Below are 24,521 nucleotides of genomic sequence, written 5' to 3'. Positions count from 1 at the left end.
TTGGTCTCTTCTCCCAAGGGACAGGCAGTAGGACAAGAAAAATGGCCTTAAGTTGTGCCAGGGGAAGTTTAGGTTGGACACAAGGAACAATTTATTCCCACTGGGGGTTGTCAAGGCCTGGACCAGGCTGCCCAGGGTAGCGGTGGAGTCACCATTCCTGGGGGGATTGAAAAGCCATGGAGATGACCACATGGTTCTGTGGTGACCTGGCATTGCTGGGTTAATGGTTGGTCTCCACAATCTCAAAGGTCTCTTCCAACCAAAGCAATTCCGTGTGTCTGTCAGCACCCTTCACTTCCCAGCAGTGAGAATCTTCCCCTTCCTACTGAGTGGAAAACCCAACAAAGTGTTTCAGAGAGTCTAAAAATGCCTCTCTCTGTGGTTGTTAGGTGGACCAGCTGATGAGGAAGTGCTGGATCTTCAAGCATGACGAACGGACAACCTTTCACAACCTGATCCAAGGCTTTGAAACAATTATGAGTAAAATGTAATTACAATTTGGGTTGGTTTGGGTTTTTTTTTTCTAGCCTGTCAGTACTTGTGTGTGCCCAAATATCAATGGCCCCAGACATTCTGGTTTGGTTTGGGTTTTTTTTTTTGGTAACTGCTGTAATTTGTACTCTGACTCTGCTAATGTGGTTTAAAGGATTCTTTGGCCAACAGTTTTCCTTTATTAATTTTAGTCAGCAGTTGGGATAAATTAACTTAAAGGTGACAGAAACAACAACTTAACTGTTTTGGGTTTTTGCTGCTCTGAGCAGAAGGCAGCTTTATCTTTATCCAGCTGGGAGCACCCTGATGAATGCAGACAGAGAGATGCTGCAACCCAAGCTGTGGCGTGGCAGAAGAAGCCTGCTGTACACTTTGGTTCCCTGGACAGCTAAGCTACTGGGTCTAGAGGAAGGAAGTTAATGATGTTAATGGGTTTTTTAAAAATAGCCTTCATGTGCACTTAAGTTTTAATAAGAAGGAAAAAAAAAAACCCAAACCAAACAAGTCTGGCTTAAAAATCCAGAGAAGAGAAAAATCAGCTCATAACTGTGCTGCAGTGCTGAGCTCTTGTACCTGACTGGACATTGCTTCATGCCCTGTTACAAAGCCCAGCCAAAGACAGAGTTATGGCTCAGAGTGTTTGTTTACCGTTCCACTGCGAAAAACCTTTTCTGGAGACATCTCTTTGCTGTTCCCAGCTCAGCCTTTCCCTCCCACCTCACCTCTTCCCACCTGCTGCAGCTTCCACTCTTCGTGTTGCTGCTGCACCTGCACGCAGGATGCTGGCAGCTTGTGCTGCAAGTGAGAGGGGAGTAGGACTCTGGAGCTAGAAAAAGAAATGCAGCTGTGTACAGACCCCAGGGGAGCACTCCCCTCACAAAGAGTTAAAGGGCTCAGCCGCCACGGGTGTGGCCCCAGGACGGAAGAACTCCTCATGCATATCAAACAGTCTTCTTATTAGCAGTGGTGCCACCCATCCCAGGAGTTGTGGCTGAGGATTTCTTTGGCCAACACATTCCCTCAGCAGAGCAATGCAGTGCAGCCCTTCCCTGGGCCAAAGCTGAGGCTTCGATCTTTAATGAATTGGATTTCCAGACTCAAACCATGCTACCTTCAGTTAACCAAAGGGAAACCAGTGGGGCCAGATTGGGACCACAGACATTTTATTGCCAGCATCAGGCTCAGCAGGGCACGGTGGAAACCTGCGGATCTGGGCAGGGTGGGGAGGGTGTTGTTTTCCCACCACACCTGGAAGGTTGGAAATGCTCCAAGGAGACAGTTCTGGCAATAACAGAGAGAGGTCTTTACCTAACTATATATATATATATATATAAAATTGTAATTATGAGCTGCAAGGAGGTCAGATTTATTTTTACAGTATTACCTGTTTTGTTTTGTTTTTTTTTCCCTGTATGTCACTTATGAACCTGATTTAAATCTGTAAACACTTTGTTACTCTTTATACAAACAAATCTAATAAAGATTTTTTTTTTTCTCCAGGGGCATTATCTTTAATCTAAAATTAAACAGAGAAAGAGGTTTAAATGGGGCACAGAGCCTGCTGTTGTCAAAATCACCTTTCCCTTCATTAAAGAATAACTTAAGGGTAGCCCAGAGGTGTTTTTCTTCCCACAGAAATCCACTTTCAATGGAAACCAATGATTTATTTTCATTGAAAAGCTTAACAAGTTGAGAAGGTTGCATATACAAACAGGAGGAACAAAACTATTACAAGTCAGTTTTTAATCTATACACACACATGGAATCCCACCAGAGCTCCTCCAGCTGTCCTGTGTGTGCAGCACACACAGCTGCAGAGGGAGGAGGGATTCTGATTGTGAAGGGCTTTACGCTTTGAAAATGCCTACCGTGGTCACATCACAAAGCTTGAAAGGCAGAGTTTAAGAACCTCAGTATTTAAAAAAATGGCTTCAGGATTTTCCAGCAAGATCAAGGGAAAAAGGCCCTGGGTTCTGGCCTCAGGCCAAATGAATTTGCAACAGGCTGCCCAAGAGCGGTTGTGGAGGCTCCTTCTCTGGAGAGAGTCCAAACCCACCTGGGCATTGTGATGCTGGGCAAGCTGCTGTGGGTGCCCCTGCTTTAGCAGGGCGGGAGTTGGACTGGATGATCTCCAGAGGTCCCTTCCAACTCCCACCATGCTGGGATTCCAAGGCAGCAAACCCAGGCTGTCAGACGCTGGCTCATACTTCACCTGTCACAACCACTGATCTCAAAAGCAGTGAGGGCTAAGGCTCCAGCTACAAGGATTAACAGCAGAGGAGAAAGGCTCCAGGCAGAGCTGCTTAATGAATATGCTAAAAATAATACAAAGTCTTCTAAAAAACAAACAAACAAAACCAGAAACAGTGATCAAACTGGGAAGTGGTGGCTGTGTGCTGCCATCTGCCCTGGCGAGCCAGGCTGGTAATGGGCAGAGGCAGTCCAGTCTGTGCCACAGCCACAGGCAGAGGCTGCTGCAGTTTTCCATTGCATGGGGATGAGCCTATCCTGTACACCAGGGATGTGCTCTTCCAGGGAGAACTTCATGCAAAGGGTAATAGGTAGCAGGAGTGAAAAAGCAGAGCCAGGCTGCTCTCCTCAAGCAGGCTTTGGAGTGCAGCACATCTCAAAAATTAAGATGGTTGAAGAAAAGGAAAGAGCAAAGCACAGGAAGGCAGAATTAAAAAGGTCATCTGAAGAGCATGGCAGTAGAGCTTCATCTCTAACTCTGAATCATCCCCATTCAGAAGAAGTTGTCAGTAAAAGCAGACCAGGCAGTTGCTTTCTTCCAGTCACCTTTACCGACACTCCACCACCAGAAAGTGTTGCCAGCAGCCCTGCCTGACACCCAGAAGCATTCACAAACTGTACAGCACTAATTCCAAGAAGGCAAAGCTGTGGATTCTTGGCCTAAAAGCAGACAGAGGTTATTTCATTGTCCAGTGTCACCTAGCCAAAAGGAATTAGCTACTGCGAGGCAGCACACAGGTTAGCATCTCACTTCCGACATCCATTTATTGAGAGCATCACCGAGGCTCTGGTAATACATTTGGTATGTGTCTCCCTTCCAGGATTAAGAGGAACTATTAAAAATATAAAGGCTTGTAAATGCAGAACTCTTAATCCTGGAAAAAGTAAAGAGTGGAAAAAAAACCCAAAATGAAACAAAATCCAAACCCCAAACCTCACATTCTGAGTTAAAAAATAAGAAAAGAATACCCTTCCTTCTCTCAAGACTTCATCTGTGAAATCCCTCAGCCTGAGGACTGCCACACGGCTCAGCATTCCCTCCTCAGTATTCTTATTGCTTTCAGCCAGCAAGCTGCCAAAACTCACCCGGTTCCTTTGCCAGCCTCAGCCCACTGCTCCTTCCAGTGGCAGGTGACTGAGGCAACAACCTGGCAGCCTTTCAGGAGGTGATTCCAGACTACCAAGCCGTGGCCAACCTCATGGCAATACGTACCGGTTCCTTGGCAAACTTGCCCCCTACAGAGGGTCTGTTCCTCTTGGGATACTCACACCCCACACAGAAAGCAGAAGGACTTGTCTGAAGTTAAGGCAGCAATAAATAGCAGAGGTACGAGAAGAGAGGTCCCACCTTCACCCCCCCGAGGCAGGGGTGGGCAGCCAGGGTCTCAATAAACGCGCTTCTTCTTGAGCGAGGATTCGGCGTAGCGAGCTGCGGAGCCCGCGGGCTGCTGGCCCAGGTACTCCACGGGGCCAGGCTCTGGGGAGGGAATGAGGTACGAGGAGCTCCGCTTTTCACTCCGTGCTGGAGCCACCTGAGGACAAGAGGGGAAGAAGTGACACATAAGCCAGAGTAACCGGGGGCAGTAAATAAAGCTACGGGCTGGGCATTTAGTGCGGCTCACGAGCTGCTGGCCAACTCCAAAGGCCCGACCGACTCCTTTGGCTTCAGGGTCCAGCTATATACAGCTCATGAGTCAGTGCCCATGCCCCTGTCCTAAAAGAAAAGCCAGCCATGACTGCACTGGTGTCCCACCACACACGCGGCTTTGTGAGGGCAAAGCACTGCCATGGGCCTGCTGCATAAAAAGCCGTAGTGTCATGGCCATGCCCCTGCAGCAGCGCAGCAGCTCCAGACCTCTTCATCCTGTCAAGTTCAGCACCACTGGGCCACCTTTCAATCCTCTTTCTGTTCTCTTGGCAAGCTGAAAGAGTTAAAAGCGTCCTGGCACAGCTATCAATCATGGCAGGTCAGATGCTGAAGGACTTGGTTTGCAGCCATGCCCAAGCATGTGTGTGCTGTGGATGGTGGGTGGCAGACACCAGTTCACCTGTGGTACCATGGTGAAAGAGAAAGCAGCAGTGCTTCTTCAAACAAAACTTCAACTAAAACACCTCAGTGCAACACACACAAAGTTCTGAGAGCCCCAGAGCAGGGTTTCTGGTGAGGGCACAGGTGACCTAAGGCTGCCCCACCACCAAAAGCTCCTTGGGGTATACAAGGTTCAGCTCCTCTTTGAGATCGTTCAGAGGCAGAAGTTGCACTGTCCATGCACCTGTGGCACTGCACATACACAAGAGCACACCACCTTCATCAGTGGTTCTCCATCACTTCTCCCTTTCCCCTCTTGTGCCACTAATTTCACCTCATTCTAAGATGGGAGCATCTGCCCTGTAACAACCACTTGGACCTGATTTCACCACGACCTGCTCAAGCACACTGAGAGTCCTAGGTCAGAAGGTCTGGGGTGGGGGTTGGCTCACACCGGAGTACTTCAGAAACCTTCACATTTCACAAACAGGAACATCATCAATTCCTTCACTCACTCAGAACAGCTGAGCTGACCAAATGTTCCTGAGCCCAGGTCTTCCCAGAAGTTCTCAGAAGCAGAGAAATTGCTCACTGACCAATCACATTACCCCCCTAACAATGTCCAACTTCACTTCAGCACTTGCTACCACCAACAGACACGTGCTTGAAGAAAGACTTGGGGTGTTCCTCCCTGTCCCCACTTCTGACAGCCACGGGGATGTCACATGTACAACGTGACCCTCCACCATGTGCTGGCTCACCTGGCAGAGTGCAGCATCACCACTGGGGGCTTCATACAAACCTCCAATCACGTTCTTCCTGGACCTCTGGAAAGCAGCCCACACAAGCAGGAGAAAAAGGCTGCAAGGTTAAAACAAGTGCACCCACACAGGCACACACAGCAGCAGTACAGAGCTTCTGTGTGTCCTCTTCACCAAGACTTAGTTTTCTCTCCCAGGGATGAGCAAAGGCCCTCACTATGGAGGCAAACTGTGCTTCTATTCCATCTATGCCAAGGGACCAACCACTCTGCCTTTCCTGGCATCTGGCAACAAGACAAGCTTCTGAGCAAGCTGTTCAATGTCAGCTCCACACACAAGCCTTCCTCTTGAGGTGGATAACTGAAAGGTGAGTTCAAACCCCAGATTATCTCCTCCTTTTACAGTGTCACTCACTTCCAGTCATAGCTGAGCTGTCAGGAGCCTGACACAGCAGCACACAGCTAGAGACTTCATGGCTCACACCAATGGCCTTGGCCACCTTCACCCCAAGACATGCAAAGCCAGCTCCTTGTCTCTTATCCAGAAGTCATGAATTGCTACAGCAATTGCTGTGTATTCTCCTTCTCTGGAGAGATTCCAAATCCACCTGGACATTGTAATCCTAGGCACCTCTGACGAGATGATCTGCAAAGGTCTTTTCCAAGCCTGGATAACAGAACATCATATGCTGAATCCTGCTGCTAGCCCCCACACGGCAAAGGCATTTAAAGTCACGATGGAGGAGAGACATGCAGGAGGCCCATAAGCTCCCCCAGATGCCACTGCTGCCTTCAGTTGTGGCTCCTCTCAGCATGCCTTAATGTCATGCAAAGAACCACAAGCTGGGCTGGAGAACCAGCTCAGCATCCTTTCAGCAGCACTTGAAGAGATCATCAGCTCTCTCATGGCTGGAGCTGGACTTGCAAAGACAGAAACTCAACAATCTGGCTGCTAAGGCCTATCCCATCCCATCAAACCAGAAGTAATGGGATTTACCTACAACATGAGGGTATGAGGTGCTCAGGACTCCTAAGGTACTTGGGAAATGAGAACTCTTTTGTTCAGACTGAGCAAAGCTTTTAAACTCACTGTCCTGGCTTGTGTTAAAGCAGCCTTCTGCTAGGCCAGACTGGAGCTGGTCCTCATGGCTTCCACAACATTTGCCCATCCCTCCCACTTGTTTTGTTGATGAAAACTGTCTACAGGCTGCAGCAGACAAAGCTTTGCTCAATCAGTCTGGCTGGAGTAAGTTCCATCTGACATCTGTTATAATTTCAAATGAAAGCCATTCCAAACTGGTTCTCCTCCAGTTAAGGCTACCACAAAGTGGAGGTCACAGCTAACTTGGATCCTGCCTTGACTTCTAACTCCCCTTTGGAGGTCTTATCCCAGTGGCACTTACTGCAGAACATCTGCAAGTCAGGCAAAACCCCATCTAAGACCAGGGTGAATTCCCTCCTCTTTTGGGCATTTTGTACTTTGTCTCCTTCAAAGGGTTTTTGCACAGACACCATTTCTCTGAGAGGTTTGGTTCACAGGCACCCAGCTGCTCTTTTCCTGGGGGTTTTGGTTCGAGGGCACTGAGGGGCACTCATCTCCAGCATGCTAGAGGGCTCTGAGGGGTTCTGGCACTGATTGACCTTACCCAACCACTGCTTTATTTATCAAATCCACCAGGACCTGTGGGTGATCCCAGCAGCTCAGGATGCTGAGGAGCCCAGATGTGGTGGAAAAGCTGTGCTTTGGTTTCTGGGACCAAAGTCCACTCGGTGGCAGCACATGACAAGTAAGAAGTGCTTCCACCTGGATCAGGGTGGGTCTCTCCTCTCACCTTCTTTAATGGGCTTTGTGGAGGAAGCTGCAAGCTGACTGGCTGGTATGATCCCTGGGCTCCACTGTAAAGTGTTGGCATGACCTGCAAGCAGGTCCTGTAGTCTGGGTAAGGTCCACCTGTCGATTCCTAAATGCAGAATGCATCATCAACCAGAAGTTGAAAGAAAATAGGTTTAGTGAATCATTTTTCACTTGATAAAGCAACAAGCACTCAGCAGGAATGAAAATCCCTGAGTCACAGTTGCTAGGAGGAGCGTGCAGTGCACAGCAGCTCAGACATGCAGCAGTTTTTGGAGTCAGATGGAGGATTTGGGGGATATTTACTTCATTTAATTCCTTAAAGTGCTTCTCACTGGTCACAGAAACCTCATTCTATGGAATGGAATGGGCAAGGAATGACCCTTCAGGAAAGAATCAGTCCTAATTGGTGAGACTCTGGCACAGGTTGCCCAGGGAAGTTGTGGATGCCCCCTCCCTGGAGGTGTTCAAGGCCAGGCTGGATGAAGCCTTGAGCACCTTAGTCTAGTGGGAGGTGCCCCTGCCCATTCTGGGGAGGTGGGTCTAGATGGTCTTCAAGGTCCCCTCCAACTCAACCCACTCTATGACTCTACGGGAGATAAGGCTGCGGTGTGGTCGTTCTTGGCAGGAGCATTTTAAGTGCGGGATTTTAGAGAGGAATACTTATGCCAGACACAATCAAAAGCGTGACTATGAGTCCAGGAGGGACTGCCCTGCAGAAGGTGACCATGCAGTGCCATTCCTCCCACACTCTCCAGCCCCTTATTTCTGCAGAGCCAATGGCAGCAGCCACTCCCAGCAAACAAAGCAGGTGTCTGGAGTCCAAAAGCACCTTCGCAGCTGATGGGTGAAACAGCCAGTCGAGACAGGAAGAAAACAATGATTTCTCACCTCAGAGGCTTCATTTTCAAAGTCACCAGCTCTTGCCTGGGTAGAGTTATATGCCTGAGCATAATGCTGATACCACTGCTGAACAGCCTCCTATAGAGGAGGAAAAAACCTCTTCCCATTAGCTGTCTTACTAAGATGGCTTTAAACGACAACATTTCTTAGGGCCTCGCAGGACGTGAGAAGGACTAAAAGGCAAAGCTCTCCATGAGGCACTGAAACACATCTGACACCAGTGACAAAGCTCAGACCAAACCCTGAAAACCACATGAAGTGCTTCAGAAGACACTCACAGCATCACTGCCCTGGCAGCAGACACAAGCACAGCAGAATCTGGGGAAGGGAAGGAAGGACACAAATGCAGCTCGGGAGGTAGCAGAGTCACCATCCCTGGAGGTGTTGAACAAATATGTGGGCATGACACGTTGGGGCATGGTTTAATGGCCATGGTGGTCTTGGGTCAATGGTTGGACTTGATGGTCTCAGAGTCTCTTGCCAAACAACTCTATGATTCTGTGTATGTGACACATGGCACCTCTGCACCTGAGTGACACCACTTGAGCTCTTCATGTCATCAAAGCCAGACCAAACCTACTCATCCTACACCACCCCTGGGTTTTTTTTTTACAGTATTTGAAGGATTTGGGGTTAGGAACCAATTCCAGGAGACATCAAATTGGATGTACAGCCACTACTCAAACACAATATTGCAGGCTACCTTAGTGCTTACACGAGCCACACAGCACAACACCCCACACAACATCACTTTTGCTTATCTAACCAACAACTCTCACCAGATCTAACTCAACTATGAGATGGGTCTGGCTCCTGGCTGCAGCGACCATCATGCAGCAACCCCATACCCTCCACCCCTCCCTGGCCAAGCTGAGACCTTCCTCAATACAAAACCATGCATGTGCCCCTCTCTCTGTCCTCCAGATTCAGTCAGCTGCCCGAGCAGACCTGCTCTACCTCAGGGGGCTTGGAGCAATACAGATTTCCAAGCCAGCATCCTAGGAGAGGGGAACACATCTTGGATCTGCCTCCCTGCAGAAGAGATCAGATGGGGACAGGGCAGGGGCAGACCTACAGCAGAACCAGGGTGGGTGCCTCAGTGCAGACCCAAGACATTCATACAGATAACCTGAGGACACTACAATCCAGTTCTCAAATAATCTCTAAACCATTCTACTTCTCCAGACTAGTGACAGCCAATGAAGACATGGAAACGTGTCTTGACATCAGTGTCCTGATGGCTGTGAAACTTGCTCTCAGAACTGCAGCACTCTCCAGCCCTCCACCTTAAAGCCCATGCTCTGATCACCCAGCAGGGCACAGCATGAAGGAATCCCATGCAGTGAAACCAGCTGGCACAGGCTGCAAACATTTCCCAAGCTACACAGGAGCTTCTGGTAGACACAACACTCTCTTCTCTGAGATCTAGCCAAGGGTCAGGAAAAGCTGAAAACTTCTTGGGAAGGGAAAGAGAGGAAAAACTTCATGGTTTTGAAGACAGACAAAAGCCAAGTCAGAAGTTGTAAGAGACTAATTTTTCAGTTGGCTGCACTGAGCTCAGGTTCTCCTGCAGCAATCTTTCCATGGTTGCAGCACCGCAGCAGGGAATGTCTGAAGGCTTTTTTACGACTGGCATTAGATGTACTTTGTGCTAAATCTATCCTGTACACTGAAAGAGAGGAACTCTTAGTGAAAAGGACTGAAGAAAAGGGTGGGCTTTGGTTATAGCAAAGCCTAGGAACTGCTGAAGAGTGGCCCATGATGTTGGGTCATGAATGCTGTTCACGTCCATGCAGAGCTATCAGACTGTATCAGGCCCCTCCCTTAAAGAAGGCTTATAAGAAAGATGGAAATAAACTCTTTAGCAGGACTTGCTAAACTGTCCAGAGAAGGGCACCAAGGCTGGTGAGGGGGCTGGAGCACAGCCCTGTGAGGACAGGCTGAGGGAGCTGGGGGTGTGCAGCCTGGAGAAGAGGAGGCTCAGGGCAGACCTTACTGACACTCTACATCTACCTGAAAGGAGGTTGTAGCCAGGTGGGGTTGGTCTCTTCTGCCAGGCACCCAGCAATAGAACCAGAGGACACAGCCTCAAACTGTGCCAGGGCAGGTTCAGGCTGGATGTTAAGAAGAAGTTCTTCACAGCAGGAGTGATTGGCATTGGAATGGGCTGCCCGGGGAGGCGGTGGAGTCACCACTCCTGGAGGTGCTTAAAAGGAGACTGGATGGGGCACTTAGTGCCATGGGTTAGTTAACTAGAAGGTGTTGGACTCAATGACCTCAAAGGTCTTTTCCAACCTGGTTAATTCTATGATTCTGACAGGACTAGAGGTGATGGCTTGAACTAAACCAGGGAATGCTTAATCTAGGTAGAAGGAAGAAAGTTTTACACAGAAGGAGGTGAGACACTGGCTCAGGTTGCAGAGAGGTGGGAGATGCCCCATCCCTGGCACCATTCCAGGTCAGGTTGTTTGTGGCTCTGAACAACCTGCTCTAGTTGCCAATGTCCCTGGTGACTGCAAGGGGGCTGGACTAGGTGACCTTTAAAGGTCCCTTCCAATCTAAACATTCTACAAGTACCAGGAATTGCACTAGGAGTACACAGAGAAAACCAACAAGCAGCTCAGGGAAGGATCTCTGAGCTTCTGCCTGGCAAAACTCCTGGTAACAGAGCTCTGAACAAACCAGGCTTCAGAAGAAAGTGCTCCACAACAACATACCTGTGTGTACTCCCCATGATGTTGAGAGTAACTAAAATAGTTTTCCACTCCATGTTGTGATGTAGGTCCCTGAGACACAGCAGCATCCACAATGTTGTTTGAAAGGCCACTCTGCTGTGGTGGGCTGGAGGCTTTGCTGGCAATTGCTGCTTGGAACAAAAGAAACACAGGAGTTGCACTAACTGCACAATCTTGAAGTGACAGCCTTCTTTGGCGATGTCTTTGGACTACAACAGAAATCTGCTACTTGACATTAGGCTGTGCTCAAAATTAACCTGTGCTACTAATAACTGAAAGGTTTCCTAGAAGTCTGTCCACATCAGTGAGACCATCAGTTACTGAGATTTCCTACTGAGGTGGTGACACCACACCTGGAATACCAGGGTCAGTTTTGGGCCTCACTCCACAAAGGACATTGAGGTGCTGGAAAAGGTCCACAGAAGGGCAACAAAGATAAGAGTCTAGAGTACAAGGCTTGTAAGGAGCAGCTGAGGGAATTGGGGTTGTTCAGGTTGAAGAAAAGAGGTCTGAAGACAGACCTTCTGGCTCTCTACAACTCTCTGACAGGAGCCTGGAGCCAGGTGGGGGCTGGTCTCTCCTCCCAGGGAACAAGCAACAGGGCAAGAAGAAAAGGCCTTAAGTTGTGCCAGGGGAGGTTTAGGGTGGGCACAAGGATCAATTTCCTCCCCTTGAGGATTGTCTTGATTTGCCAGGCTGTGTCCCAGGCTGTGCAGGGCAGTAGTGGAGCCTCCATCCCTGGAGGGGTTTCAGAGCTGTGTAGACGTGGTGCTGAGGAACACGGTTCAGTGACAGGCTGGGAAGGTTGGGTTAGTGACTGGACTCAATGCTTTTAAAGCTCTCTTCCAGCCTATGATTAACTCTGAAAACTTCCTCTCCCCAAAAGCAGTATTAATTCTGAGGATAGATTACATCACAATTTTAAGGCAGATTTCTCTGAAGATAAACATCGTGGTCACTGGAATTGCCTGACGAACTGAATGATGATTTGCCACACTTTGGTCAAGATACTTGCAACTAAAGCCACTATGTGGTCAGGTATTGGAACAGGCTGTCCAGAGAGGTCAGTCACCATCCCTGGATGTGTTTGAGAAATGTGCGGCCGTGGCACTCTGAGACATAGTTTAATGGCCATGGTAGTGTTGAGCTGATGGTTGGACTTGATGCTCTTAGAAGGCTTTTCCAATGCAAACAATTCCATGGTTCTATGTCTTTGCTTACCTGGAAGACACAAACCAGGCAACACACTTGCCAAATTCAAGTAGGGGTTGGTACTAAGACGTATTTCTTTTGGTGGTTCTCCTAGCAGTGAAGTCTGCTTTTTCAAGGGAGTCTGTAAAAGAAGAGGCCATGTCAGTGTGCATTGTGTTTGGACAGCGTTTGTCAGAAACCAGCCAAGTGCCACTGAAGGAGTCTGTAAAAAGCTGAGCCCTATGCAATGTTACTGGAAAACTTCACTCTTTGGAACAACTGTTCAACATCTTTAGTGATGATCTGGACGAGGGGATTGAGTCCAGCAGCAGTAAGTTTGCAGATGACACCAAGCTAGGAGCAGGTGTTGATATGTTGGGAGGGAGGAGAGCCCTGCAGAGGGACCTGGACAGGCTGCATGGGTGGGCAGAGGCCAATGGGATGAGATTTAGCAAGGCCAAGTGCAGGGTTCTGCACTTTGGCCACAACAAACCCAATCAGTGTTACAGGCTGGGGACAGAGTGGCTGGAGAGCAGCCAGGAAGAAAGGGACCTGGGGGTACTGATAGATAGTAAGCTGAAGATGAGCCAGCAGTGTGCCCAGGTGGCCAAGAGAGCCTATGGCATCCTGGCCTGCATCAGGAACAGTGTGGCCAGTAGGACAAGGGAGGTTATTCTGCCCCTGTACTCAACAGTGGTCAGGCCACACCTTGAGTCCTGTGTCCAGTTCTGGGCCCCTCAATTCAAGAGAGATGTTGAGGTGCTGGAACGTGTCCAGAGAAGGGCAACAAGGCTGGTGAGGGGCCTGGAACACAAACCCTGTGAGGAGAGGCTGATGGAGCTGGGGTTGTTTAGCCTGGAGGAGAGGAGGCTCAGGACAGATCTCATTGCTGTCTACAACTACCTGAAGGGACACTGTAGCCAGGTGGGGTTGGTCTCTTCTACCAGACAACCAGCAACAGAACAAGGGGACACAGTCTCAAGCTGCGCAGGGGGAGGTATAGGCTGGATGTTGGGAGGAAGTTCTTCACAGAGAGAGTGAGTGGCATTGGAATGGGCTGGAAGGTTTAGGTTGATGATCAGAAATAATTTAAGTCCTGCAAGAGTGGTCAGACATTGGCACAGGCTGCCCAGGGAGGTGGTGGAGTCACCATCCCTGGAGGTGTTCAAGAGAAGCCTGGATGAGGCACTTAGTGCCATGGTCTAGTTGACTGGATAGGGCTGGGTGATAGGTTGGACTGGATGATCTTGGAGGTCTCTTCCAACCTGGTTGATTCTATGATTCTAACTCTCTGGACACTCTGCCTTTATGTTTTGTTTGCCAGTTGGGTTTGTAGGAAGTTTTCTTTTCAGACTAAGTTACTAAAGGATATTAAAAAAAAAATCAATCAAACAAACAGAAACTTTTACAGTCAAGTAAATGAAAAAATCACCACCACAGAGACCCCAGATGCAAGGTGTTAGCATTAAGTACGTGACCAAAAGCGAACTCATCTCACCCAGAATCATAAGTAAAGAAAGGACAAACCACCCCTGGACTGAAGTTAGGAACCCTGTCTGAGATCTGCCACTCTAACACAGCTCTGGGAAATCAGTGTCCCCCCGTATGCGGCACCAGTGAACCCACAGCTTCAATACTGGGTTTGGTTTTGGGGCCCTCACTCCCAGAAGGACAATTTGGTGCTGGAGGAGGTCTAGAAAGAGTAACAAAGCTGGTGACAGGTGTGGAGAACAGGTCTGGTGAGGAGCAGATGAGGGAATTTGGGTTGCTCAGACTGGAGAAAAGAAGGCTGAGGAGACACTTTCTGGCTCTCTTTAACTCCCTGAGAGGAGGTTGAATCGTGTGGGGGTTGGTTTCTTTTCCCAGGAACAAGTGACAGGACACAAGGAAACAGATTCAAATTGTGCCAGAGGAGGCTTAGGTTGGACATGAGGAACAATTTCTTCCCCAAAAGGGTTGTCAAGGCCTGGCCCAGGCTAGTAAGGGAGGTGTTGGAGTCACCACTTCTGGTGCAACTTGAAGCCATTCCCCCTTCTCCTGTTGCAGGAAAAGAAACAATCTAGTAGGATTTCAAAAAAGAACCTTTCCTGGTAAACAGGATTCCTAGAAATTGATTGATTATCCAGACTCCCAATGGTTTAATTGCATTTCCTGTTAACTGAATGAAATGCTGAAACAAAACACCGATTTTATGTATGCAGATCCATCTCTAGCCTATGCAGTTTATCCAGGTGGGTCTACACACAGGTCAAACTCCACTTAGAATCATGGAATCAACCAGGCTGGAAGAGACCTCCAAGATCATCCAGTCCAACTTAGCACCCAGCCCTAGCCAGTCAACCAGACCATGGCACTAAGTGCCTCATCCAGGCTTTTCTTGAACACCTCCAGGGATGGTGACTCCACCACCTCCCTGGGCAGCCCATTCCAATGCCAATCACTCTCTCTGTCAAGAACTTCCTCCTAACATCCAGCCTATACTTGTCCCGGCACAACTTGAGACTGTGTCCCCTTGTTCTGTTGCTGGTTGTCTGGGAGAAGAGACCAACCCCACCTGGCTACAGCCTCCCGTCAGGTAGTTGTAGACAGCAATGAGGTCCCCCCTGAGCCTCCTCTTCTCCAGGTTAAACAACCCCAGCTCCCTCAGCCTCCCCTCACAGGGTTTGTGTTCCAGGCCCTTCACCAGCCTTACTTCCCTCCATTAAAAACTTCATTACAGTAAAAAAAAAACGATTTAAAGAATGAAAAGTGTTCTTTCTGAAGTAGGACTAAATCTATGAAGGCTAAGAAAGGCAACCACTGATACTGGAGGTATCTAATCACTTCAAATGACTCAGGAAATACGTGACGAGAGCACAGATCTGATCTGAATTAAGAACATGTTTTCAAGCAAATGTCAAAGTATTTCTGTACATTACAAGAAAGTTAAATCCTGTTAATGACAGGAAAGAAACCAGATCATTCCAGTTTAATTTAAATCCCATCTCATCAGCCTCCCATCCCCTGCCTTCAGAAGAATAAATATCAAAACTGATAGACACTATGAAAATGTCAGCTGTGGCTAAGAGGGTATGGATTAAGAACAGAAAATTTCAATACAAACATACATACATATAAACACACCAAGAGGAAACCCAGAGGCCTTACATACCACCAGAACCACTCTTGATTGGGCATGAAATTCCACCACAAGTTCAATTTTGAGTCTTTGCCCTGGAGATAATTTCATCATCAAACACTACGAGAGGCACAGCCACGAGAGAAAAAAAAAAAGAACCCCTCCAGCACTGTAAAAAGATTCCCTTGTGAATTCATTTGGACCACCAAAGAGCATTATTGTTCTCTCCCTATTATTCACAACTGCAGTGACCTTAAAATGTCTCATGAACGATCCTGTGATCTAGCAGATTCTAGAGTGGAGAACTACAAGAAGCAGTTGAAGTTAACTCTTAAGCATGTTTAAATAGCAATAAAATCCAAGTGTGAGAGAAAAACGAGGAGAATGTCTGAATTCCAAGCTGCTTACCCCCAGACTCATCTCAGTGCTTTTCAGTTGATTCTGTTTGGCATGGCCAGCTCGCAAAGCTCCTGCAGGAAGGTTTGTCAGGGTCTGATGGTAAGGCTGAGGTCCCGAGACAACAGCTTCGGGAGTCGATTGTTTCTCCGCAGCGTTGTTCTGCCCTGGTAGAGCTTGCCCAACAATGTGCTGATTTGGGAAGAATGGCAGCATGCCCATCCCTGCTGCTGCTGCTGCTGTTTGAATTGGAGGCAGATTAGATGCTGCAGTCAACCATAAATGGAGAAACTTTGCTGTTAGACAAGATTTATCAGTAGGTTTTGTTTGTGGTTTTTACTAAGTGATGAGAAAAACATTCAGAGATCTGGTTTGCAGCTCTCCTAGAACACTGCGTTCTGATGACAGTTTTTGTTCTTTTACCATCCCAGAAGCAAACAACTCAACTTAAAGCTAATATAAGGAAACTCTGACTCTTAAACATAAAGTGGGATAAGAAGTGTGCAGTGTGCTCAGGTGGCCAACAGTGTCCTGGCCTGGACCAGCAAGAGTGTGGCCAGCAGGAGCGGGAGAGTGATCACGTCCCTGTCCTGGGCACTGGTGAGGCCATACTTTGAGTACTGGGTTCAGTTTTGGGCCCTTCACTCCAAGAAGGACACTGAGGTGCTGGAGTGGGTGCAGAGAAAAACAGCAAAGCTGCTGAAGAGTCTGGAGAACAGGTGTAGTAAGGAGCAGCTGAGGGAACTGGGGTTGCTTAGCCTGGAGAAGAGGAGGCTGAGGGCAAACCTCATTGCTCTGCAATTTCTTGAAAGGAGGTTGAAGTGGGGTGGGGTCTCCTCTCCCTAGCTTCAGGTGACAGGCTGAGAGTAAATGGTCTGAAATTGTGCCAGGGAAGGTTTAGGTTGATGATCAGAAATAATTTCTTTCCTGCAAGAGAGGTCAGACATTGGCACAGGCTGCCCAGGGAGGTGCTGGAGTCACCATCCCTGGAGGTGTTCAAAAACCGTGTGGGTATGGCAGCTGCGGACATGGTTTAGTGGCCACAGTGAGAACCCCTTCAGGGAAGAACTTTCTAACCTGCCCTGCTGCAACACGAGGCCAGTTTTCTTCTCATTCTACATAGTCCAAGTGTATTAAAAATGGCAGTAACTGAGCAAGCAGAATATTTAACATCCTGCAAGTACTCAACCAGAGCGTACGCTTTCCTCCCTGACAAACAGATGAGAGAAGCCAGGTAACAAGGCAAGAGAGTTTCCAGCTTAAATCAGGGTACAGTTGGCTGTATAGGTAAAGAACTTGTTACCTTGCTTCACTGTGTAGCTAGATACACCATGCACTATCGCCTAGCTCCCTGCCTACCTCACTGGGTGCTTATAAGGTTCAAAGATGGGGCTCTAGCTGAAGCAGGGAGAAGGAGCTGAGCACTTCAATTTCAAACTGAGCATTCCTACTGATCTGGTATGGAAGAAAAGGTCATTTACACTTAAGAGCTTCTCCACGGGTTCCCATGCCTGAACTCACTGCTGGCATCACCCCTATTCCCAGCACTGTCTGAAGCAGCATCGTTGGAGGTTCTCCCAGCAAACCTGGTTTCTACAAAGAAGAACAGAAAACTGTGTGAATGATGCAAACAGTCTGTCTGCAGCTATTTCTTAGCACTTTCAGCTTTGGTTCATCTTTTTACAGGCACACTAAACTGTTCAATTATACCCGATGAACACAATGGTTCGGTTTAGCAGTTAGAAGAAGGTCCAAAGAGAGCTGAAGGTGAAGCGATGACCTTACACTGTTAGCCTGGACGTTTTCAACCTTCAGCAGCTGCTGCTGTGGCAGTGGTAGGTGAGCAGGGTTCTGCAGCAGTAAGTTTGATGTGCTCCCCAGAATGGAATTCTGTGAAAGCATTAAAATGTGTTAGTTGACAGTCATGGCAAACAGCGCATTCTTGAAGCAGTTTCAGATGATGCTGTTTCAAGAGATTCAAATTCGTTCTTAACACAGCAAAGCAAAATAATTCGTTCCTCCACAAAACTCAATTTTTGCTTCATTCACAGGAAGTTGTTTCAAGTTCTTTTAACCTCTCACCCATCTAGCCCTTGTCTTCACTTCCTCACCACAAGAACGCTTGCTGATGGCTTTTAAAGGATCAAGGGCACACTCCAGATCCAATCCAGCCTCCACCTCTAAGCCAATAGGGAAAGCTAAATGTGTTTGAAGCCTCTGCAGACAGAGGAGATGGGAGAGTTACCTAGAGTGCCAAGAAGAAAGAAGAGACACGAGGCCTTCAGGGGATTAGGAGCTTTATGAATAAGGGCTTTGTTAACATTTGCCTTGTCCCTTGCATTGCAATTCTGATACACAATCTCCACCACATACGCACAGAGTTTAGAGGCCTGGGCTGGAACTGGCAGGGACTTTCATCCCTTGCTTTAGTTATCACACAGTATCTGTATTTCCAAAGAACACCCAGGTATGTTTTCCCCACCTTTTCAGTGGCAACTACCTACATGGAAGTCTATCCCAGAACCATTAAGCCCCAGAAATCACAGTGCCTATGAACTGTCAAGGCTGTAAAACATTCATACTCTTCATTCAAAAACCTCTGGATCAGTTGGCAGCCAGAACCAAGCCACTTAACAAGGCTGGGGCCAATGTTCAGATTACTAAGGGTATACTCAACGTTATGTGCACCATGGAGTAGCAGAGTGGGTTAAAAAGAAACCTCGTGTCTGCCCTGGATCACAAAAACACGTAATGATTCATGTTAACTGGACACAGGCTGAAGCTGCTTTTCTGGCAGCAGCTCCTGAGCATGGTTTACCAGGCAAAAAATAGGCTGCTCTACAAAACTTTTTGCACAGCAGTGCAAGAATAGATTTATGAGACACTGTCTGTGTCAAATCACAACTGGCACAGCCTTCCTCTTTTTGAGATCTCTTACATTAAAATGATCACCAAAACAAGGTAATGAAGATGGAGAGCCCCAAAAGAAGGCAGCTCTCCTCGTGCATGGATCTGCAAAATTTTCAGCCTCCTGCAAAACACCTGGCAAATATTTTCAAACAGGTTGTCTCTCTGTGTGGTAAGGTCAAATTCCCATGTCTGTCATGCCACAGAATCACAGAACCATTTGGGTTGGAAGTAACCTTTGAAGCTCATCTAGTCCAATGCCTCTGTAGAAAACAGAGACATCTGCCACCAGAGCACGCTGCTCAGAGACCCAAACAACCTCACCTGGAATATTGCCAGCGATCTACCATCATCTACCACCTCCCTGGGCAGCCTGGGCCAGTGGTTCAATGTGAATAACTTCTTCCTTCTCTCCAGTCTGCATCTCCCTCTTTTAGTTCAAATCATCACCCCTTGTCCTGTCACAAAAGGCCCTCTTTGGAAGTCTGTCCCCAGCTTTCTGATTGGCCATTTTAAGTCCTGAAAGGCCATGGTCTCCCTGGGAGCCTTGTCTTCTCCAGTCCGAACAACCCCAACTCTCAGCCTGGCCTCAGGCAGAGGGCTTCCAGCCCTCCCATCACTGCTGTGATCTCCTCTGGCTCCACTCCAATAGGCCCATGCCCCTGCTGTGCTGAAGACTCCACAGCTGGTTCCAGCACTGCAGGCGAGGTCTCAGCAGAGAAGAGCAGAGACGCAGAATCGTTTCTCTCCACCTGCTGCCCTGGGGATCAGCCGTGAATTAGCAGGCACTGGGCTGTGAGTGCCTGTTGCCAGCTCATGCTGAGCTTCTTACCAACCATCACCCCAAGTCCTTCTCTGCAGGGCTGCTCTCAGTATACTCTTCTTGACTCAGAAATGTGCAATTAAAACAAACAAAAAACCCTCCTGCCATATCTAAATTAGTTACACAACTGCACTGTAATTGTCTTAGTGATTTCCAGTAGAAATTATCCAGAGCTGTTTATTGTCACCAATACCACTCTCTGCTCCTTCTGAACTTGGGTACATCAAAGAAAAAGTTATTAGTTCAATTGCAAAACTTGCAGAAATGCAAGAGTGGAAAAATCAGGTTGGTTTGAATCCTCAGAAGAAAGTCTCTGGGTTAATAGAGATCTACTAAACTGCTGGATGATTTAGGAAAGCAAACTTCTGAGAAGGTTTAAAATGTATTCTTTTGGCACATGATAATTGTAGCTAAGAGAAATCAAAGCTGAATGTCAGGCTACCTCCAGAGCTGAAAGATTAGTGGATGAATAACCCATTTGTTCAAATTTCCCTTTGCTGAATCTTTTCTTATCAATTATTTTACAACGTGGCACAATCACTCTAAAAATATTACTTGACAAAACCTTGACTATAGAACAGCAAAACCAAGATATACAGGAAGCTGAATTGGTGTGTGTGACTGGGGAGGTGGGGACAGAAGCCAAAGCTCTGTCTGTTCCTCTAGCTTGTGACAACACTGAATTTCAAGACAATAAAAATAGTGACCTGGCTTTCTGGCTTTAGAGAATGCTCTGAAATAAGTCACTGAACACAAAAGAAAACAAACAAACAAAAAACACAGAATGAATTGGGATATATCAAATAACTGTCAATAAAACTGAGGCTATTAGATTTGGTTTGGAGCTAATTAAATGGCAGGAAGATCCCTGGAAGAGAATTAGACTTGCAAGTCTCTCTGAAGAGAGAACACTAAGTTGTTTAGCTGCAGCACTCTTAAGCCAAAAAAATCCTTGGATGATTATCAACCCCACTGGTAACTGTGTAAAACATGCCTGTCTGCAGCTGTGAGCAGAAAACACTCACATTGCCTTCCAAGGCAGCACAGACTCTCCGAGGCTGAGGAGAGAGCAGCAACAATTAAACACATCAATTGAAAATGTCATTTAAATCAAAGCAGTGCAAGCAGAGAAGGATGGGTTTTTTTTTTCCCATTGTACAGGGGACAAAAAAAACCCCAAACCCACAGGGCAAAATTAATGAGCATTAGTTCAAAATTAAAACAGTCACCTCTCAGTTTTGAGCAAGGGAGAAAAAGAAAGGAAAGCTAAATACACTCAGTACAAGGTGCACCCCTGCATCTGAGCACGGCCTTTTTTAAGATCTAGAAGCCTGTGTTTGCCATAAGTACAGCAGAAACAAAAACTATTTAAAGGCATTTTGTTTTCTTAAATGGAGATTTCTGAAACTTCAGAAATAGCAAACCAAAGTCATTGATTCCAGTCTCTCACAGGTACTTAAGAAAATCCCCACCATGAATACTGAAAGCAAATTTTGGCTCCTGGCAGAACTTTCTGACAGAATGTCAGTGCAAGGAGGAGTCTAGGCAGGCTGCTGGCCAAGTGAACTGCTGCAGGGAGGAGGCTGCTTGTGGCTGCTACTCTAGCATGTTTTCATCGCTAATTTCTAGGGCAAACTCATCCCACTTACCCTCTGTAGCATCTCCCAGAAATTCCTGTGTCCATATGGACATGATACCAACTTGACAGTGAATTACAGACACTCCAACAACACTGTAAGCAGCTTATGACCTCAGACCTCAGGGGCTTCTTGATTAAGAAAGGATATCTGCAAATTGTCTTTTTTTTATGGTATATTTAGCAGGTTTTGGTCCCTGCAAGCTTTATAATGAAGCTAACAATGCTAAGCAGCTTGGCTTCATTGACCAATCCAGACTCCAGAGGAAGGGGGGGTATGCAGCTCCAGGAGAAACGGACATGTCATGCCCCTCAAGCTCTGACTGAAAGAGATATTTTTGGCCAGTAATGACCAGTTGTCTCTGCATGGTGTTACCATATCAAAAACCCATTTAAGGTAGAATAACTCACTTGTGGCTAGTAAGCACAGTTTGCTCTCACATCCCTAGAGGTATCTCATAACAAACTGCTTTTCCCAAAGACAACTTGAACTAAAACATTTCATTTCAGTTGTAATTTCTTAATACTTTTGAGAGCATTTTTTCCACACTGGGATCTCCACAAATATGTATTTGGATAAAAGGTGTTTTGGTCACATACCTGATGAATTTTATTCAGCTGCAAAAAAGGTGGGCCAACTGCTGAATTTATAAGGTGAGGTAAACCTGTAGATGCTCCAAGAACTGTTTCAGAAATACAAGACAAAGGTTGGTTTATAAATGAGGCAAGTAAAGATCTTTCTAAGAGTTAGTCTGTATTTTTTACATTTGGGGGTTGTGAATTTTTTTGCTATACTAAAGGTCACTGTAACAAAACTTTTCAATTCAGTCACCTTTGACCTGCAATTAACAGCGTATTAGAGATCAAATTTACTTTCATGGAGCTCCTCTAGAGCTGAGTTTTGCTCCAAGATGCTGACCACAGCTTTATCTAAAGTGCTTTGAAACTTCAGCATTAGCTAAAGTTTTTCTTTACTGAAGTGTCCACAGTTTCTGGGTATCTTCAATCAGAGGATTATGTCAGTTAGGGAACTGACTCTTCACATAATCTCTTCTCATTCCTGTTCCTAACACTTTCACCATTTGAAGTGTGATAAGATTGGTTTTGTTTATTCACATCCATCCTAACGAGAAGGCAGAGAAATGGTTTTGGTTAATACCAAGTTGTGGTTTAACCTCAGCTGGGAACTAAACACCATGCAGCTGCTCACACACTCCCACTTCCCAGTGGGCTGAAGAGAAGAACTGAAAATAAAACTTGTGGGTCGAGATAAGAAGAGTTTAATAACCAAAATAAGATACACTAATAACAATAATAATAAAAGCATAATAATAACAATGAAAAGGAGTCTAACAAAAAGAGGGAGAATTAAAACCCAAGAAAAGGACAAGTGATGCACAATCCAACCACCCAGTGATCTGCAGTGACCCACCCTCCCCAGCTTATATACTGGGCATGACATGCTATGGTAGTTGAGGTCAGCTGTCCTGGCTACACTCCCTCCCAGCTTCTGCTGCCGCATGCTAACAAAACGTGAGAAGCTGGGAAGTCCTTGACTCCTTAGCAACAGCTACAAACATCAGTATATCACTGGCATTTGTCTCACAATGAATCCAAAACACAGCCCACTTTCAGCTACTAAGCAGAGAATCAGCTCCATCCCAGCTGAAACCAGGGTGTGCTGTTATGAAATGCTGTGCATGCCTATGGTAGCACCCAAATGAATAATGACTTGCACTGGAATCAACAGGAGCAAGACTCTGGCTGCAAAATTCAGATAGGCTCACTGAACTGTCTAAGCTGGAAAAGACATTTAAGATTATTAAGTCCAACCATTAACCAGGCAACACCGAGGCCACTGCTAAACCATGTCCCTCAGCACCATATCTACACAGCTTTCCTGTACTTCCAGGCATGCAGATTCAAACACTGGCCTGGGCAACCTGTTCCAGGGCTTGACAACTCTTTCAGTAAAGAAAGATTTCCTAATGTCCAACCTAAACCTCTCCTGGTGAAAACTCAAACCATTCCACCTTTTCCTGTCACTTGCTGCTTGAAAGAAGAGGCTGACCCCCTCCTCACTCCAACCCCATTTCAGCAAACTGTAGACAGCCAGAAGGTCTCCCCTTCAGCCTCCTCCTCTCATACAATCATAGAAGCAACCAGGCTGGAAAAGACTTCCAAGATCATCCAGTCCAACCTATCCCTCAGCCCTAGCCAGTCAACCAGACCATGGCACTAAGTGCCTCATCCAGGCTTCTCTTGAACACCTCCAGGGATGGTGACTCCACCACCTCCCTGGGCAGCCCATTCCAATGCCAATCACTCTCTCTGGGAAGAACTTCCTCCTAACATCCAGCCTAGGCCTCCCCCAGCACCACTTGAGACTGTGTCCCCTTGTTCTGTTGCTGGTTGCCTGGGAGAAGAGACCAACCCCCACTTGGCTACAACCTCCCTTCAGGTAGTTGTAGACAGCAATGAGATCACCCCTGAGCCTCCTCTTCTCCAGGCTAAACATCCCCAGCTCCCTCAGCCTGTCCTCTTCTCTAGACTGAACAACCCCAGTTCCCTCAGCTGCTCCTCACCAGCCCTCTTCTCCAGATCCTTCACAGCTTTGCTGCCCTTCTCTAGATCTACTCCAGCACCTCATCCTCCTTCTTATATAGAGGGACCCCAAACTGAACCCATTCTTTGAGGTTGCAGCCTCACCAGTGTTGAGTACAGACTTAGAATCAGATTTCAACTTGTCACTTGTCATTTTAATGACACCTGCAGAAGCCATTTAATTTCAAACTCATTTCTTACATAAACACCCAGAGAGCACAGAGCCAATGTGGGGACATTTTTAGGTAACATTCATTTTCCCCTGATACAACAGTGTAGAAATCCACCTCTTGCATTTGCTTTCATCAACCGTGAAAGAATGTGTGACAGCAGAGGTTTTTAAATAGAATTCCTGCTTCTCTCCTTTGCTGAAAGGCTGAAATCACCAAGGACAGGGTTTCTTTTGTTAAACTGACTTCTCAACCCACTTACCAGGTTTAACAGCATGTCCACGCAACTGGGGCTGCAGCAGCATCTGCAACATGGCTGGGTTGTTAAAACTTTTCATGATCTGCACTGCGTTTGGCTCTGGAAGCAAACCTTTCCTATTGTTCCTCATCTCCAATGAAGAGAGATACAAAAGTGTTAGAACCAGGAGGAAACAAAGTTGACACCAAAACCTCTCGGACCCGTGTGACAGTGATGCACACATTTCATTGTAGACAGGGGAAAACCCCACCTCCTTCACTCTGCCCTGCTGCTTTTCCCTTAAATGAAACAGCCAAACAACTACTCCTCCCCATAATTTTAAGCATATTATTTCCCTTAAGACACACTTCTTGTTTTCCCCTTAAATCAAGGCAGAGTTAGCCAAAAAAGGGGAAT

General features: G+C 47.0%; 2 protein-coding genes across 16 annotated transcripts in view; one reads left to right on the top strand and one right to left on the bottom strand.

The window, feature by feature from the left end:
• JAK1 (Janus kinase 1) overlaps window positions 1-1,991 on the top strand; it is an 88,254-nt gene extending 86,263 nt beyond the window's left edge. For all 4 annotated transcript variants that reach the window (XM_064147409.1, XM_064147410.1, XM_064147407.1 and 1 more), the window contains one exon: window positions 390-1,991. In XM_064147409.1, coding sequence (XP_064003479.1) covers window positions 390-491 — 102 coding nt within the window. In that variant the 3' untranslated portion in view covers window positions 492-1,991. The remainder of the gene's footprint in view (window positions 1-389) is intronic.
• A 144-nt stretch (window positions 1,992-2,135) lies between these two features.
• RAVER2 (ribonucleoprotein, PTB binding 2) overlaps window positions 2,136-24,521 on the bottom strand; it is a 46,406-nt gene continuing 24,020 nt past the window's right edge. Inside the window, exons 5-15 of one of the 12 annotated variants that reach the window (XM_064147415.1) lie at window positions 24,129-24,255; window positions 21,693-21,775; window positions 17,512-17,616; window positions 17,208-17,319; window positions 15,739-15,965; window positions 12,243-12,354; window positions 11,004-11,152; window positions 8,275-8,364; window positions 7,364-7,492; window positions 5,533-5,598; window positions 4,284-4,790 (exon numbers count right to left, since the gene is read on the bottom strand). In XM_064147415.1, coding sequence (XP_064003485.1) covers window positions 4,701-4,790; window positions 5,533-5,598; window positions 7,364-7,492; window positions 8,275-8,364; window positions 11,004-11,152; window positions 12,243-12,354; window positions 15,739-15,965; window positions 17,208-17,319; window positions 17,512-17,616; window positions 21,693-21,775; window positions 24,129-24,255 — 1,290 coding nt within the window. In that variant the 3' untranslated portion in view covers window positions 4,284-4,700. The other 11 variants (XM_064147421.1, XM_064147418.1, XM_064147416.1 and 8 more) reach the window with 11 other exon arrangements.

Source organism: Pogoniulus pusillus, chromosome 8 (assembly GCF_015220805.1).
Source record: "Pogoniulus pusillus isolate bPogPus1 chromosome 8, bPogPus1.pri, whole genome shotgun sequence".
NCBI classification, from domain to species: domain Eukaryota; kingdom Metazoa; phylum Chordata; class Aves; order Piciformes; family Lybiidae; genus Pogoniulus; species Pogoniulus pusillus.
Note: the sequence above shows the minus strand (reverse complement) of the source record. Positions and strands in the feature narration are given on the sequence as shown.